General features: G+C 48.6%; 1 protein-coding gene across 4 annotated transcripts; it reads left to right on the forward strand.

Moving 5' to 3' along the window:
• The first annotated feature begins 17 nt into the window (after positions 1-17).
• MLEC (malectin) lies at positions 18-15,623 on the forward strand. 4 transcript variants are annotated; one of them, XM_042910414.1, is made up of 5 exons: positions 18-458; positions 7,335-7,513; positions 8,097-8,273; positions 8,380-8,437; positions 9,747-15,623. In XM_042910414.1, the coding sequence occupies exons 1-5, from the start codon at positions 455-457 to the stop codon at positions 9,974-9,976; spliced, it is 648 nt and encodes a 215-aa protein (XP_042766348.1). In that variant the 5' UTR covers positions 18-454; the 3' UTR covers positions 9,977-15,623. The 4 variants fall into 4 exon arrangements, with proteins under 4 accessions (XP_042766348.1, XP_042766347.1, XP_042766350.1 ...); XM_042910413.1 differs by lacking the exon at positions 18-458 and adding an exon at positions 524-923; XM_042910415.1 differs by lacking the exon at positions 18-458 and adding an exon at positions 1,618-1,713.
• The last annotated feature ends 471 nt before the right edge of the window (positions 15,624-16,094 follow it).

The following is a 16,094-nucleotide window of genomic DNA, read 5'->3' on the forward strand; positions in this document are numbered from 1 at the left end:
ACCTGTGCTAGCAACCAGTCTAGGAGAGGATGGGTTTTTTGCCTCACACAGAGAAAAAGACTGAGGCTCGGGTCGAAAGAGTTTCCACTGCTTCTCCTACTAGAGCTTATGTTCATGCCTCTCCCTGAGAAAAGAGGGGGCGGGAAAGTGGGCAACGCACCCCTACCCGGAGCCTATTCGGTCCCAGGATCTGGAGCACCGGAAGTGTTGGCGACGTGTCAGTGCGCCCTACTCTAAACCTTCCCTCCCAGGCCACCTTTCCTATTCAGCTGCAGGATTCCGGGGCCGCCTGGGCGCTGCACCCCGCCACTTCCGCATTGAACCGCCGCTTCAACCGAACTCCCCACCTCTGCGCGCGCTCCCTCTCGAGCCTGTTGGTTGGGCTGGCTCCTGGGAGTAGCCACGCCCTTTCCCTCGCCCGGAAGCCAATGGACGGGCGCCTCCCGGCTGGGCGATGGGTAATTAATGAGGGCCGGGCGCTGATTGGCTGTAGGGTCGTGGGGGGCTGGGCGGCGGGGTAGGTTGTTCCTGAGGTGGGAGGCGGCACCCGTGGCTGAGAAGGAGGCCTGAGAGCGACATGTCCCCGGCGACTGAAGCAGAGCGGCCCGTGGCGCTGTTTTTCTGAGCCCGGGGCGGCCTGGCGGCCGACTGAGGACGAGGGTCGGCGGAGGCTGCCCCCGCTGTGGTGGCCGCCATGCTGGAGGCCCGGGCGGTTGAGGGAGCCGGCGTGGCGCTCCTGCAACTGCTATTGCTGCTGCTGCTGCCGCCGGCGCTCCGGGGGCCGGGGCTCGGCGTGGTCTGCTCGGCGGGGGCCGGGCTGCCCGAGAGCGTCATCTGGGCCGTCAACGCGGGCGGCGAGGCGCATGTGGACGTGCACGGGATCCACTTCCGCAAGGACCCTTTGGAAGGTCGGGTGGGCCGAGGTGAGAGCCCCTCAGCCGAGCCGTGGGATCCGGGGCCTGCCGTGCTGGGCGCAGTCGACCGAGGGCTGCGGGCTCTGAGCCCCTTCCTCGACCCTGGGGCCACGTCTCCGGAGCCAAGTCCGTCTCTGCGGTTTCCTCCGGGACCCGGTCAGAGCTCAGAGCCTGGCGCGGTCTCGAAGCTACGAAGAGAGATTGAGGCAGAGTTGGCGAGAAGTTATATTTGGACCTCACATCCTGCATTTTCTTAACCCCTCTCTTCCAGCCGATCTGGGAAACCAAAGACGAGGGCGGCTTGTTGCCACCTCGAGGCCTCACGGGTCGTAGGTTATCAGTGTCCCAGGCCTGGGTGGTTTTGCTGTGCTGTATTACGACCGTTCCTGCTAGATTCTTGGCCATCCCAGAAATCGGCCGCTTTCCTTACCCCTTCTGCAGGAGCGGGGTTGATTCTTAGCCGGAATAGAATCTTCGAAGACGATGAGCCAGGAAAGTTTGATTGTAGCCTCCTCCTGCTCCCCCCTTTAGAGTGAGGACTATGTGTGCTCAAAAGTAGAAGCTGAGGCCACCCCAGAGGGTGGTTATACTGAAGCCATCCTGCACGTGAGGCTGGTGGAGTGTCAACTGGGTCAGCCAGTGGAACCTTCGGAGTATTCTATCCGAGAGTGTGTAGAGCGTGTAGCGCCTACCCTAAGAAGTCTTGAGGGGTAGGATTCCAGTGTATGGGGAAAATGATTCTGACTTAACTGACCAGCAACAGTAGTTTTCACAGAGCTGCGCAGTTCTCAGAGTTAGTGTAAGAATGGCGGGGTGGGGGTGGGGGTGGGGGGGGAGCTGGCTAAAAATGCAGATTCCAGACCTAATAGATTAAACCCACGTTTCTGCACCAGGGGCTTCTGATGTTGGGCATCCTCAGACCAGACTTTGGGAAAATCTGCTCTAGACGCTTTCTTCTGTTAAGTGGGATTGGACAACAGGTTTAAGAGGGAAGTTCCTTATTTCGTGTGTTGGAAGGAGATTTATGTTGTATGCTGGGTTCAGAGGCTGCCAAATTGGCAGTGTGCCATCTCCAGAAAGCTAAGAGACAGACTTTCTCTCATTCTTTCCACGATGCCCAGATTTGGCTCTTGCCTTTACGAAAGGGTTTAACTTCGTTCTTCCAAGTTAGTTGCAGTGTCCTGGAGTTTGTTGTATTCGAGGGTTTATTGCTTCCATACATGTGAGGATGTTGGGACACAGGGCTGTTTTCTGAAGTTCTGTGTTTGTCTTGGAATTTACTTAGCCCTGGCATGTAGGTCTCAGTGGCCTGGGTTCAGCTGAGTCAGGGCCCCGGTCTTTAGCAGCTGTAACAGCAGCCGAAGCCAGACTTCACATAAGCACGAGGTCACTGCTGTCTCCATCCTGGACCCTTCCTCTTTCTTCATGGGTGTGGGCAGGGAGGAAGGAGCTCTTGAGGAAACTAGAGACCGTTTGTGGACTTTGCCTCTTGAGATAGGAATGGTGAGGACGCGTGCAGATGGTTTCTTTCACTTGACAGATACCAGGCTTTACATATTACATGATCCTATTAGGTTTATTGTGCAGAGGAAAAAGCTAAGACCATGCAGGTTCAGTTCCCAGTTCAGAAATCCTGGTTTTAATTTGCTGGTGCAGGTGATTTGCAGGGGGAGGGTGTGGTGCTGATCAGCAGTCAGCCAGGCTCTCTGTCCTTGGGTTATTGGCTCATGGTTGCAATTTCTTTGGAGGGGTTTATTGTAGCAGGTAAAATTACATGAGACCTACCAAAGCTCGTGCGTACTGGAATCCTGTCTTGGACCCCAGCCTTTGGGGTGCTCTATAAACAGAGGTTCCCTGCTCCACTCTGTCAGAGTGTAACAGACAGGGGCCATGAATTGTAGCGGTAGGAAGGGGTGGATGGAGAGTGGAGGCTGGTTGTCAACTGTGGCTTGGACCAGCCTGTTGCATCATTGCACTTACTGGGTTCCTGACTGAGAGTAGCATTTTGGTGGCCTTAGATCTGGGTCTTCGATTCGATTCAGCTTCCATTCTCCGGAGGCATCTCTGTAGTTTCTGTGCTAAGGAGTCGGTGCCACCAAGGGAAGTGTAGCTGTTCACTCTGCCTTCCCTTCCCTGGCACTGTTTGGGTGGGATGTGCCAGGTATTTGGAGACCCTTGCTCCATGCAGCTATTACACTAATTGCAGTAGGAGCTGTATGTCTAATTTCTTTTGCCACATGCCGGCGATACTGTTTCCAGCATTGGTTCGTTTTATGTTGAATGGATTTAGGCATTTGTTGCCAAGTTAATCCAGATAAGGGTTTGGCCTGCTTTTGAACTTGGTGTTTCTCTGTAGTGTCTTTGTAGTTCAGCATTCTTGTAACCGTGAGTGGCTTAGGGCACCTAGTGGCTTTTGCTTTCAAAGGCACTTCATAATGTTTACTGAATTTCATTTCTGCCTTGAGGGTAGCTAGTGCTCACAGGAGATCCTCATGGCCTGGGAAAGGCTTTTTCAACTTGTGGGCTTCACCAGATGGAAATATCACTATAGAGTGCTCAACTTGGGGCTTTGGCATGCTGCAAATTCCAGGTTCTTGCTCATTCTGGGTTCCTCCTGACTCACGAGGAAAAGGCCTGGTTATTTGGCCTGAGGGCCCAGGACTTGGCCTGGTTTTAGGAGAGGCTATTTCCTCTTCATAGAAAGATATCTGCCAATCATTTGTATGACCTTGAAGAACAGGCTTTATCTCTCTGGGCCTTGTTTTCCTTTGTACTATAACTTCTCGTGCTCTAGAAATCAGTGACCTGAGTCTGAAAACTCTCTTGCCCAGAGTGGGTTTAAGTGTCTCTATCTTTCTCTGTTCTTGATAACCTTTCACAAGAAGTTATAAGTAGGCAGAACATGGTTCCAGAGGGGAAAAAAGGTGGCTAAGGGCCTGAACCTATTAGATTACTAATTCTGCAGGCCTAAGGAAGACCCTTTTCTGGGCAGCCTTCCTTTTGGCTGGGGAGGGATTTGGCTCTGGGGAGATTAGAGCATGAAAGACGCTGAGGGTCACTGCTGTGTCTGATTTGCTTAAGGCTGTGGGATTTGTTTAGAATTTTCTCTCCATACTTTCGCCTAAGAGGCCGGCTTCATCTGCAGGCCCTCTCAGTAGCAGAAGTTCACAGGTAGAGAACTTAGGTAGGCGGTATCCCCATTTTACAGGTGAACAAACACCTAGAGATAATAATCTGTTCCAAATCATATAGTAGTTTGCAGAGCCAGGGTTCAAATCCAGGCCTGTCTTACTCTCAAACTGGAGCTGAATTTTTTAAGTCGCCTGGCTCCTCCATTGTCCTGAACTAAGTAAGAAACAGCAGACATAATGTAGGCCCTTTGGCCCTTCCTTTTTGATTAACCGAATCCTCAAGGTTCCCCGCCTCAGTGCATTCAGAATAATTCTTTATGGACTCGCCTTGCGTGAGAAGGAAGTGACTGAGAAGAATAAGCTAGCAGTCAGGTGGGAGGCCTAACCTCGGGGTGGCAAGGGTGGGGTGGCAAGGGTGGAGTGCCACAGCAGCTCTGCAGTGGTGGTCTCGTGTAGGACAGCTTCCAGCTCATTCTGGCTTTTTCACTGCTGTGGTTCCTCACCGCAGTTTTCCAATTTTTTATTACTTCCATTTCCACTTGGTCCATTCCCTAAACTCCTGGGAGTGGAGGCATCTTTTTTTTTTTTTTTTTTTTTTTTTTTTTTGGTGCTTATTGTGTGCATATGCTTGCCTGGGTGGCATACCTTTATGTCTGTCTGTGTCTCTATGAGGCACTGTATTAAGATGTTTACAGATCTCCCTACATGCAACCTGTGGGATAGGTTGTTATCCCCATTTTATAGGTGAGAAGACAAATCGTTCCACACCACATGCTAGGCGGCGGAGCCAGGATTCAAATCCAGGGCTGTCTTACTCTCAAACGGGGGCTGAATTTTTCAAACAGCCTGGTTCCTTCATTGTCCCGAACTAAGAAGCAGCAGACATAATGTAGGCCCTTTGGCCGCCTTCCTTTCTGGTTAACTGTCTGAGCTATATTGTGCCAACTTCAGCAGTGTGCTGACTGTGTACACGTCACTGTATTTTAGAGAGATCTGTTTAGCTGTGAATACCTAAAGTCTAAAGGGGAAAGAAAGAAACCCTTTTTACTGCTGCATCACTTGGGACTTGGACAAATGCAACTTTGCATGTGGCAGATCTCCTGGGAAAGCCACTTGGGCTTTACAGGAAAAATATTTAAAGGTAATTCCAAGGTTGTTAAGTAGTTTTTATTCACATGGCTGAGTTTTGTTAGTTGTGAGACTGCGGCTCTTACAGATTACATTACTGTCAGTTTCTCACTTTTTCCGCTCACGAGAAAGAAAGAAAGAAAAAAGATTCCCCACACATGTACAAAATTTCCTGTGTATGTAAAAAGCAAATGTAGTTAATGTTCCAAATTTGTAAGGATCATGGTCCTCCTGGAAGAAGGGAATTCTTAGAGCTCAAGTGGAAGAGAAATAGCAGTCTTTTAATCTTCATGGTATAAGGGTTTGAGCCTGGGAAAGAGCTGAGGCATGTTGGCAGTCCATCCTTTGTGGTGCTACTTGGCCACCCTTTGATTTCTTGAGAAGAAATAAAAAGAAAAAAGCCTGAAGACAAAAGCGCAATAAGTTTCCTGTTGCATTGTCTCATCAGGTCCATCTGATGTCACGGCTAACTGTTCACTTACAGGAACTGTTAACAGTTATGTTTATTTTTTTGAGGGCTTGACCTTAGCCGCTGGCTCTTTAGTTACTCTTTCACCTTCCTTAGAGATAAAAGATCCTGTTGGAGTTGTGGTGATTCAGATGATAAAGCTCCAGGGATGACTGCTCTTGGACATCTCCCAAAGGATCTAGGTGCCAAATGTCTTCAGAGTCATCATGTGAGATTGGAAGGTGGTCTTGAAATCTTAATCCCAGGCTGGAGGAGAGACTAGGCGGGTGTACTGAAATCATTGCTAAGTCTGCAGTTTGGAAAGTAGATTATGGAGCACTGGGAAACCTCACTGTGTTTACAGGATAAAGGAGTCAGAGAAGCTGCTCTCTGAAGGAGGAAGCATAGCTATTCATCTCTGAGGCTGGAGTGCGGTCAGTGTCTAATATTTGAGGCAAGACCCCGGTTTAATTTGTTATGTGGTGGGGGGAGAAAAACATGCGTAATCTTGTCTCCTACTAAGGTTGGGGGAAGAAGGCTGGGGGCAGTAGAGGTTTTTGGCTTTTTGATACTGACTCAAGGTATGTAACTTTTTACCTTTTTTTTTTTTTTTTTTTTTTTTCTTTTTTTAATGTAAGCTTTACCCTCAGTGTGGGGCATAAACACTCCTGACTCTGAGGTTAAGAGTCACATGCTGTATCAACTGAGCCAGCCAGGCACCTCTAACTTTTTACTTTTACCCTGCCTTATTCCTTATCAGTGTGTGAGATGGGAAAGGTGGCTCCCCCAGGACTTGGGCATCTTAGGCCAGAGGTGCCAATAGGACCTTGGCAGATTTTTTTTCCTGCGAGGATGGCTTAGCCCTATGGAAAGAATAGCATGGCTTCACTGCTCCTCAGGGACCTCCTTAGTTGCTGTTTGTTGGTTCAGCGAATCATCTTGAGTGCCTATTTATGTGCCAGGGACTTTGTTAGGTGCTGGGGCTACATTAGGAACTTTTTGGTTCTGGACTCTTTTGGATTAACTGGGGATACGTTCAGGAGAGAGTAGGTGAGGTTGAGTTTTGTGAGTTTGTGGGAAGTAAGGTGCTTGCATGTAAAAGAAATTAGAGAGTATCACGCCCTTCTTTTTGTGAGCATGTTTCTCTGGTATTTACCACCCTTGGAACTTTGTGAATGAAAATTATAAAAAGCAACTAAGCTGGTATCTTATTTGTAGTAAAGACAATGCAGAATGACTTGCCTAACATTTCCTGTTTGTTTTAGACCCTTGAGCTTTTCTGAATGAAAAAAACTCTTTGAACTTAATGGTCTTGCAGAGTTCCTGGCCATCCCCCCCTGTTTTATGAGGTTTCTCTGAAGCTCCCCTCTCAGGGAGCCAGGAGCTGTAGCTTTTGCCTGTTTTCTTCCTGTCACTCTCTGCGGTTGAGGAAAGTCATTTTAACAAGCTTCTAAGAAGTTCTTCTCTGAGGGTTAGGGAGCTGTTGGGGTGATTAGTGTTTGGTTTCTTTCACTTTTTCTTCCTTAGAGCCATTAGGCTCTCTGATGCTTGCCTTTGTGTCTGGTCTCTTTAAAGCCAGATGCAGAGGGGGTGGCCCCTTCCCCTGGGAGGGTTACTAGCATTGCCCCAGAAATGGCTCTGGCAGTTGTGGGGTCTCTGCAATTTTTGTGTGTCTTGCCTCTGATGTGGTGTCTCTTTGTCTTTTGTCCCCAGCCTCCGACTATGGTATGAAACTGCCAATCCTGCGTTCCAACCCCGAGGACCAGATCCTGTATCAAACAGAGCGGTACAATGAGGAGACTTTTGGCTACGAAGTGCCCATCAAGGAGGAGGGGGACTACGTGCTGGTGTTGAAATTTGCTGAGGTCTACTTTGCACAGTCCCAGCAGAAGGTGAGGCCTGGTCAGTGGGACATTGCCACTCTTGGATAGTCCCCTGCTATGGGCCAGAGAATGTAAGAGCCTCCCCAGAAGGGAGGAACAGGTGAGCTTTGAGGAGAAGCTGGATTCCTTCTGCCCCTCGAGAAGCGATGTCCCGTTGCTCACAAGGCTGCACTTGCCTTGGGGGTTGGTGACAGAAGGCAATGCCAGACTCTTAGTTCTTGGCAACTAACTGATCCTGGTCGTCTTCCTTACTTGTCAGCACCTTCTTGTTTTTAGCCTTATTCTTTTCCTGTCTCTTCTTATGAATTTCCTTCTTTCCATGTTGAGCATTTTTTTTTTTTTTTCCATGTTGAGCTTTTTGTTTATATTCTTTGTTTCCTAAGGCCAGTATGAGACCTTGACCATGAAGGAACATGGCTTTGATTTGGCTCATGTAAAGAACTCTGTACCCTTGACTGTATCCAGCTCTTTCATTTTAAAAATTATTTCTGAACTTGAAGCCCAAGCAGGTACATGATGTCCAGCTGCTAAAGGAGTATGAAGCTGATGGTTTTGACATTGTCTCTCTTTCTTTTTATTTTAATTGTGGAAGGTATTTGATGTGCGACTGAATGGCCATGTCGTGGTGAAGGACTTGGACATCTTTGATCGTGTTGGGCACAGCACAGCTCATGATGAAATCATCCCTATGAGCATCAGAAAGGGAAAGCTGAGTGTCCAAGGGGAGGTGTCCACCTTCACAGGGAAACTCTACATCGAGTTTGTAAAGGTAATGCTCTCCCTCTGCCTTCCCAGCTGAGGAGATGTTTAAAAGAGTGGGGGTGGGGGAATGTTTACTGCTGCGTGGTGCTGACCCCGGTTCTCCCATTTCCCAGGGGTACTATGACAATCCCAAAGTTTGTGCACTCTACATCATGGCTGGGACAGTGGATGGTAAGTGGTGTTTTTAACTTGCTTTTTTGCCTTGGTCTGAAGGATATGATTGAGGAAAGCCTTGGGGGAATAATTTAGCCATTCACTTTTGTATAAACACTTAAAGCCAAATTGTGGGGAATCCGAAGTCAGATGGATGGGGACGGGGTGCAGCATGGTGCTGACCATAGCTTTGGAGTAAGGTCTGTGTTCAGATTTTGCTGCTGCCACTTAATCAGCTGTTTGGTTTTGGACAAATTCCTTTAAGTTCACTGTAAATGGGGCTTAATAATGGTACCTACTGGTGTGCCTTGACCCTTCTAGTCTTGGAATCGCCTAAAACCTGTCTTTATTCTCTTTCTTTGACATCAATTTCCTGGGGGCAGAAAGGGAAAAGGCAAGAGGGAGGAGTCTTTCAGCGTTTCGGTGTGCTCTCGGGCATTGCTCAACCGCACTGGACAAAACCGCACTGGACAAAAGTCCACTTCCGAATGTCTCCTTGTCCTTGGGATCCAGCCTTAGGGTATATCACTTTCTCAGCATTGAGATGATCCTGGCTGCCAGCTTCCCAGGCTGATTTTTGCACAGAAAGCTGGTGTCTTAGTGACTTTTCTCTTCCATTCGGCCTCTGTACCCTTTCCCGACAGAGTCCCTAAGGAGCAGGCAGAACAGAGGGGTGGTGTGTGCTGACAACCCAGGGCCCTGTAGCTCAGCTTTTCCTCAGTTGCTGTGTGAATCAGAAGGGCATATGGGATGGTGGAGGCTGCAGAAGGGATTTGAAAAGGTTAAGTTTTGGGTGTCGAGTCATTGCCACTGTTCAGTCCAGTCCTCACGGTTCTGAAGAAGTAGAAAAGGAAGGTGATAGGAAGCCTCCCTGGGGTAGGGCTTTTACTACATTTTAGTTAAATCTAAAAAAGACTGGTGTTTGCAGCCATCTGCTATTCTCTAGGCCAGGAGTTGTTTCTGCTACATCTGTTTTTTTGCTGTAGACCTTGCATAGGTCATAGCATCTCTTTATTGTGGCTCATTTATGGCTCTTAAGGGTCTCACTTAAACGGTGTGGGTCTTGGGGCACCTGGGTGGCTCAGTCGGTTGAGCATCCGACTTTGGCTCAGGTTGTGATCTCATGGTTTGTGGGTTCGTGCCTTGCGTCAAGCTCTGTGCTGACAGCTCGGAGCCTGGAACCTGCCTTGGATTCTGGGTCTCCCTCTCTGCCCCTCCCCTGCTCGCACTCTGTCTCTCTCTCTCTCAAAAATAAATAAACATTAAAAAAAAATTTTTTTTTAAATGGTGTGGGTCTTACTTAAAGATGTCTACTTTCTTGTGTCAGATGTACCAAAGCTGCAGCCTCATCCAGGACTGGAGAAGAAAGAAGAGGAAGAAGAAGAAGAAGAATACGATGAAGGGTCTAATCTCAAAAGACAGACCAATAAGAATCGGGTGCAGTCAGGTCCCCGCACGCCCAACCCCTATGCCTCGGACAACAGCAGCCTCATGTTTCCCATCCTGGTGGCCTTTGGAGTCTTCATTCCAACCCTCTTCTGCCTCTGCCGGTTGTGAGAACAAATACCATCCTGAACAGGGTGAAGGGGTGTGGGAAAGAAACCGAACATGTTGGTTTTGGTTTCTGTATTTTTCACAGTGATTAACAGACAAACAAACAAAACCACACACAAAAATTAAAGGAGAAAAAAAGAGGCAGAGTGGGTAGAGAGCAGCCCTTATCCACCACTGGTCCCAGCCCTGCTTCAGTCCTTGTGCTCTCTTTGTGGCTGGCCCCAGCCGTCTCTTTCCTCTCCAGGGTACTTAAGGTGAAGCAGATCCTCCATGTTCAAGGAGCCCCATCTGCACACCTAGTGGAAAGGACTCTGAACCCAGAGCAGACGTGGTTCCTTTTTTTAGGTTAGAAATTAACAGCAGGGAAATGTCATCTTATTACCTGAGAAGACCAGCGCTGGGAGTTGGGTATGTTCTGAAGTTATGTCCAGATAAGTTTTCAGATGTCCTGGGATTGAAAGTGTGTGTGCTTTGTGTATGTGTGAAGGTGTATAATTTGTACGATAAAGACGAAAACAGAAGGGGGATTAAAAAAAAAAAAAAAAAAAAAAAAGAAAAGAAAATTAGATACTTCCTTACTTGGAAGCCTTTCTGGTTTCAGCCCAGTGATGGTTCCACCTTAAGTGTTTGCGCTTTGTCATTGCTTGTCTCCCTGACATATGCCAGTTAGAGGACTGTCTGGTATCCAAGACGATTAGTTTATGTCAGGTCCTCAAGTTGCCTCTGACTTGTTACCACAACAAATCATTTTGATTTCAGTGCCTGTTGGGGACTTTGATTTCTTCTCATTTTTTTCCCCCTTTAATCTGGCCCATTTGAAATCTCTTCTCTCTCTCTCAATCATCCCGCTAAGTTATTGCCAAGAAGGGAAGGCGACCTGGGGATTTGGGGTTCCCTCTGCTTGAATGTCTTATCCTCTACCACCTCACCTTGTTGGTACCTCCCTCCCTGGATCTCTGAGCCAGCAGCCAGGAGGACCTGACCCAGCAGTTCTTTTACTGGCCCCTTTGTAGGGTCTTGCTGCCAGGGGACAGGGATGCTTTCCAGCCTGCAGCAACAGAACACTTGACCTTAAAAGTCTTTTCTGGTCTTTGGATTAGAAAAGGCTTATGTTAGCATAACTTAAGAGCCACCTCAGAGACTTGAGCCCTACTAAGTGACTGACCACTGTTTAGAGTGTCTATCTAGTATTTGATGTTCATTTATTCCCATGTCCTTCTGTGTCACAAGTCAACCAGTTTTGGTTTATGCCTAGAGCTGCCCCAAGAAATTAGACCCATTGTCTGTATCTGGCCCACTGGCGCCTCTTCCCGATCCTAGCAGTCTGCCCCTTTTCTTTCATTTCCCTGTCTGAGCTGCAGTTGGGTTCTTGGTGTGACGGAGCTGAAAGATTTCTAGTCAGCCATAGTCCTGGCAGCTCTGAAGCCAGCCTTAGCATCAAGTGGCTGTCTTCAATCCCCTGGAAAAACTTGTACAGGAAATGAAGGTTCCCTGTTGCCTTTTCTTTCTGGTCACTGTTATTCTTTTCCCAGTTAGAGCAACAATGAGGGAGGACCCAACCAAGCTACACAGAGTTTTGTGGGTGGAAAGCAGCAGGGTTAGCTTCCGCTTGGGCTAGAGCAGCATAGAATCTCAGACCAGGCTCATCTTTTTAGAATGTGTTTAATTTTGTCTTTTTTTTTTTTTTTTTGATGTGTTTGAAGAGCTCCACGCATTTGAATTGCTTATGTGACAAAGTAAGTAGCTCTTGGGCTCATGGCCTGGGTTTTGGCTCTTAATGAGTTACTCTGGGCCAACATTTAGTCCTTTGAGAGTGGGAGCCCTTTATTTTAGCTGTGACTTAGGCCTCAGTAGTAGGGGATTGAGTCAGGCATCTGGATGACTGTGGCCTGAGGCCGCAATAAGGGGAACACTTCCTGGAGTGCTTCACAAAGCTCCCTGCTTTGAAGGATGGCATCCTGTAGCCTTGGTCCGGGGCACCCCTTGCCCAGGGCAATGGACGTCCTGACTAATTGGGCTTCTGACAGTGGCTTTGGTTCCCCTTCCATCAGATCTCCTCAAAGCTGTAGGCCACTGTCAATGGAGTAGACAAGAGGAGGAAGGAGGACTCGCTGCCTCCATTTTGCCTTGTTTGTTAGTTTGCCTGGGTCTTTGAGGAAGGAGGGGTCCCGCCTACTCACCTCAACCCATCCCTTCAGTGACTCAGAGTCTCAGAAGGAAACCCTGGCTCCTGGGGCCATTTCCTAACGGTACTGTAAGCCAAGCAGCTTTGCTTCCAAGCCCACCCCTGTTTCCAAGCTCACTCCTTTCCCCTGAGCCCAGGGATAGGGATGGGCATTTTCCTCTGCTTGTGTCCGAAAGGAAGGAACATCTTTCTATGGCTCACAAAAACTAAAGGAGAAGTGAGGAAACAGGAAGAAGTATGGTGGGGGGCTGGGGTAGAGTCCCCTGGAGCCAAGTCCACCCAGCTAACAGCTGCCCAGGGCTGGTCACAGCTGGCCCATGATGCTGAACTTGAAAGCTTTTTTTTTTGTTCGGGGAGGGGGGGGCTCCTTCAAGATGATATAGGTACATGAAGTTTAGGTTAAAGGGGTGGGGTGGGGCACTCTTTATTTTTATTTTTGTATAGTGTACGTCACAAATTACTCTGTTCGTTGTTTGCTTTTTGCACTGTTTGTTCTCCTGCCTGTATTTTGAGCTAGTGCTAGGACCAGGCAGCTACGCTGTAGGGAGTCTATCTGGGGTTGGGGAGGTGATGAGGGATGCCACTTAGCTCTGGGGAAGGGGAGGCCTGGACTCTTCTACTGGATCCATGCACTGTCCTAGGTTTTTAGATCTCCCTGAGCCCAGCTGGCCAAAGCCAAGAGCAGACGGCCAAGATGAAACTCCTTTTGCCAGGAATGTGGCTTCGGTTCAGTTTCTGGGTGGACCACGTTAAGATGTTCTGCTGGGGATAGACTGAGAGTCTTCAGTGTAGCTCTGATTTGGGTCAGGGGCCAGCTGGCCTTTTTGGGTTTCACTCATGCTGACTGAAACATCCTGCCAGGAAATAATCTGAGGGACTCATGTCCCCTAAACCAGATCCATATTTCTGTAACATCTCCACTATGGAGGAGAAGCTGCTCAGTGGATATCTTGAATTCTGGTGACTTGAAAAATGGTTATCTTCGAGTGTCAGTGGTGTTAGACTCCCGGGTGGTGGGGGTGGGGGCGGCACAGGACCTGTAGGGTCACTACCGGCTGGTTTGAGAATGTAACCTTTTCTCTTTTTTCCACTGTTTGCCTAAGAGATACTGGCCTGAAATTGGGAGAGCACATTAGAGGTCAATTAGGCTTTGAAGAGATGGGGTGAAGTTCAAGTTAAGTTTACCTGCCCCTTTCTGTGTCTGGAAACTAATCTGGTTTTGGAATTGTGTTTTGACTTCTTTATCTTTTTAGAGAAGCTTCTGTTTTAAGGAATTTCTCTTCCTTCTTATCCTGCTTCTACTTTCTCCTGGGAAGACCTGGCCATGGCTTCTAGAATCTCAGTTGAACTTCAGAAAACAGCAGCAGTATTTTCCCTTTCCTAGCACATATACTCCTTTCTCTAGAAATTGGCTCTCCTTGGGAAGACCAGGGAAAGAGTCCACGGGTTCTCTACCCTCCCTGGAGATTGGGGCAGGACCCACCCCGGTCAGCACAGTGCCTTTTCCTCTCCTGCTCTGAGCCAGGGTGGGCATTCCCTTTAGATTCAGGTCTGGGCAGGGGTCTTACAGTCCCTGCCGTGGGGCTGCTTCCCCACCCCTTTCTCCCCCTCCCCTTTGCTGGCCGGCTCTAACCTAATTCAAGTGTCTTCTTGCCTCGAGGAGCCTTAATGGCATCAAGTGGCAACATGTAATATTGTCCTCTATGCCTCTCCAAAGGACCTAGGAGAGCAGGTGAACTTTCCAAAGTGAGAGAGTAACAGATGCTCCTGTTCAAAACAAGGGAGGAGGAGGAGATGCTTGGGCCTCCTTCTGCTGTGGCCCTGGGGGAAAGGAGCCTGGGGTAAGGCTCAGTGATAGTGCGGAAGCAGAACCAGAAACACCCGGGATCTGTTCAGAAATCTTAGAAGTCTGCTTCTCTTCTATGGAAAGATATAATTAGGGATCAAAGAGCTCTAAAAATATTGCAAAGAAGCCTTAATGTTCAAGCTTCAGAGAGATCAGAGTAATTTCTCCCGTTCTGTCCGAGCTAGGACTCTTTCTGTATTTAGACCTCTTCTGGGGCAAGAGGGCTAGATTTCCTCATTTTATTACGAGACCAGATTGGCATCAGTGGGTCAGCTGCCCAGCTAGGGCGGATTTCTTCTTTGTACGTGGGTGGCTTGCTGCCGATCTAGTTTGTCCTTCCCCAGCTGCCTTTTGGGTGGCCTGCCTTCGGCTGCCAAATCATTTTGATAAGAGCAGATAATTTGGGGACTGGCTGGACTGGCAGAAAAAGAGCAGGATGGATCTCTTGGGACAGTCCCCTCCCACCCCCCACCCCCTCCAGGATCATAAAGACAAGGAGCCAGGATTGTGCCGGCAGCCAGGGAAACAGTAGTCCTGTTAGAGTTGGCAGGGAGGGCCCTGGCACCTCTCACATGCAGGCAGTCTTGTGAGGTGGGGGCACACAGCACCAGGAGAAGCAGAACTTCGTTCTCACCTCTATTTTGAGCTTCAGTGCTTTATTTCAGTATGAGGGAAAACAACAACAAACTGAAGTGTGCTTTCCGTCCTTTGAAAGGACAACTGTCAGGAAAGGAGAGCCGAGTTGCCAGGTGGGAGGGGAGAATTGGCAGGGAGAGTCTTTACGGCAAAACCAGGAATGAGGCGTTCTTGACTCCTCTTCCCTGGCGTGTTACGATCCAGGGAATGAAAAGAAATTTGACCCTGGATTAGTTCCCTCTTTGGATCCTCCTTCCACCATGTTCTCACACACTAGGACCAGCTGCCCATTCTGAGCTCAGAGCAGCCTCTTCAACAATTATTGGCCTAACCTGGCTTGTCAGGAAACCACCCCTGCCTCCTTCCCACCCCCCCCCCCCGGGCCTGGCTGCTCTGTTCTATACCAAGTACTGGAGAAGAGTGGCAAGTTCTTAGTAGGCCTGGTAGCTCCTAGATTCCCATCCTCTCCCTGCCGCGGCGAAACAAACTGTAGCCACAACATGCATTTAGAGCAGCACAGTGAGATGTGATTGAGGGGCTTTGAACCTGGCTGGCCCGGGAAAGCAGTGGGGGGTGGATAGAGCTGTCTTTCCTTCTGGGCTGTCTCCATCTGTCCCTACCCCTTACATGCCCCATCCTACTCCCACCAAAAAGTAAAAAAATCAGGATGTTTTTCACTGTCCATTGCTTTGTGTTTTAATAAACAATTTGCAGTGACACTGTTGAGATTGAGTTTGAACTTGATTGTGAAGAGGTGAAGTGATTGGGTGGGAAAAGGGAGACATGGGGGCTCACTTAGCTGCAAAGGGCTCTCCTGGGACAAGACCGGTGGCTTTTGTCCATTTTAGCCTCGTGTCTCTTGCTTCTGTTTTCGCCGGGATGTTTGGTTAAGAGAATGAAGTTCTGTAAAACTGCCTGGCCATTTCAGCCAGCAGTGCATTCAAGGAAAAATAAACAGTTGTTTTGTTTTGTTTCCACTTTCACTGGAATGCCAGGCCATGACTCGACTCTCCCTCCCAATGCACATCTTTCCCTCAGCTTCCATGACAGCCTGTGGACAGACCGAGCCCTGGGACGATTTTCTCTGCTTTCTCCTTTTCAGGTGTGTTGTCAGTGTTGAGTATACATTGGGAAGGATGTATATGCAGAAAGAGCAGGAAGGACTTTTTCCCCCTGTAATGAATCTACCTTGTTCACAGCTGAGGAGCATGAAACTCAAAAACCTTAATTTACCCCAGGCTAGTCAGTAAACAGTGAAGCCAGGTTTCAAATTCAGTCTATCTGCCTGCAAAGCCCCTGTTCTCTCTAAGCTATAAGGATAATTGTAGATATCCCTTAATGGAGCCCTTGAAATGGATGAGGCACAATGCCAAGCACTTTTACAGAAGTTATTTCTGTTTAATCTTCAACAAAACAGTTGGTATTAGCCTTACATAGGTGAAGTGACTTGCCCA

The sequence above is a fragment of the Panthera leo genome, chromosome D3, assembly GCF_018350215.1.
Source record: "Panthera leo isolate Ple1 chromosome D3, P.leo_Ple1_pat1.1, whole genome shotgun sequence".
In the NCBI taxonomy this organism is placed as follows: domain Eukaryota; kingdom Metazoa; phylum Chordata; class Mammalia; order Carnivora; family Felidae; genus Panthera; species Panthera leo.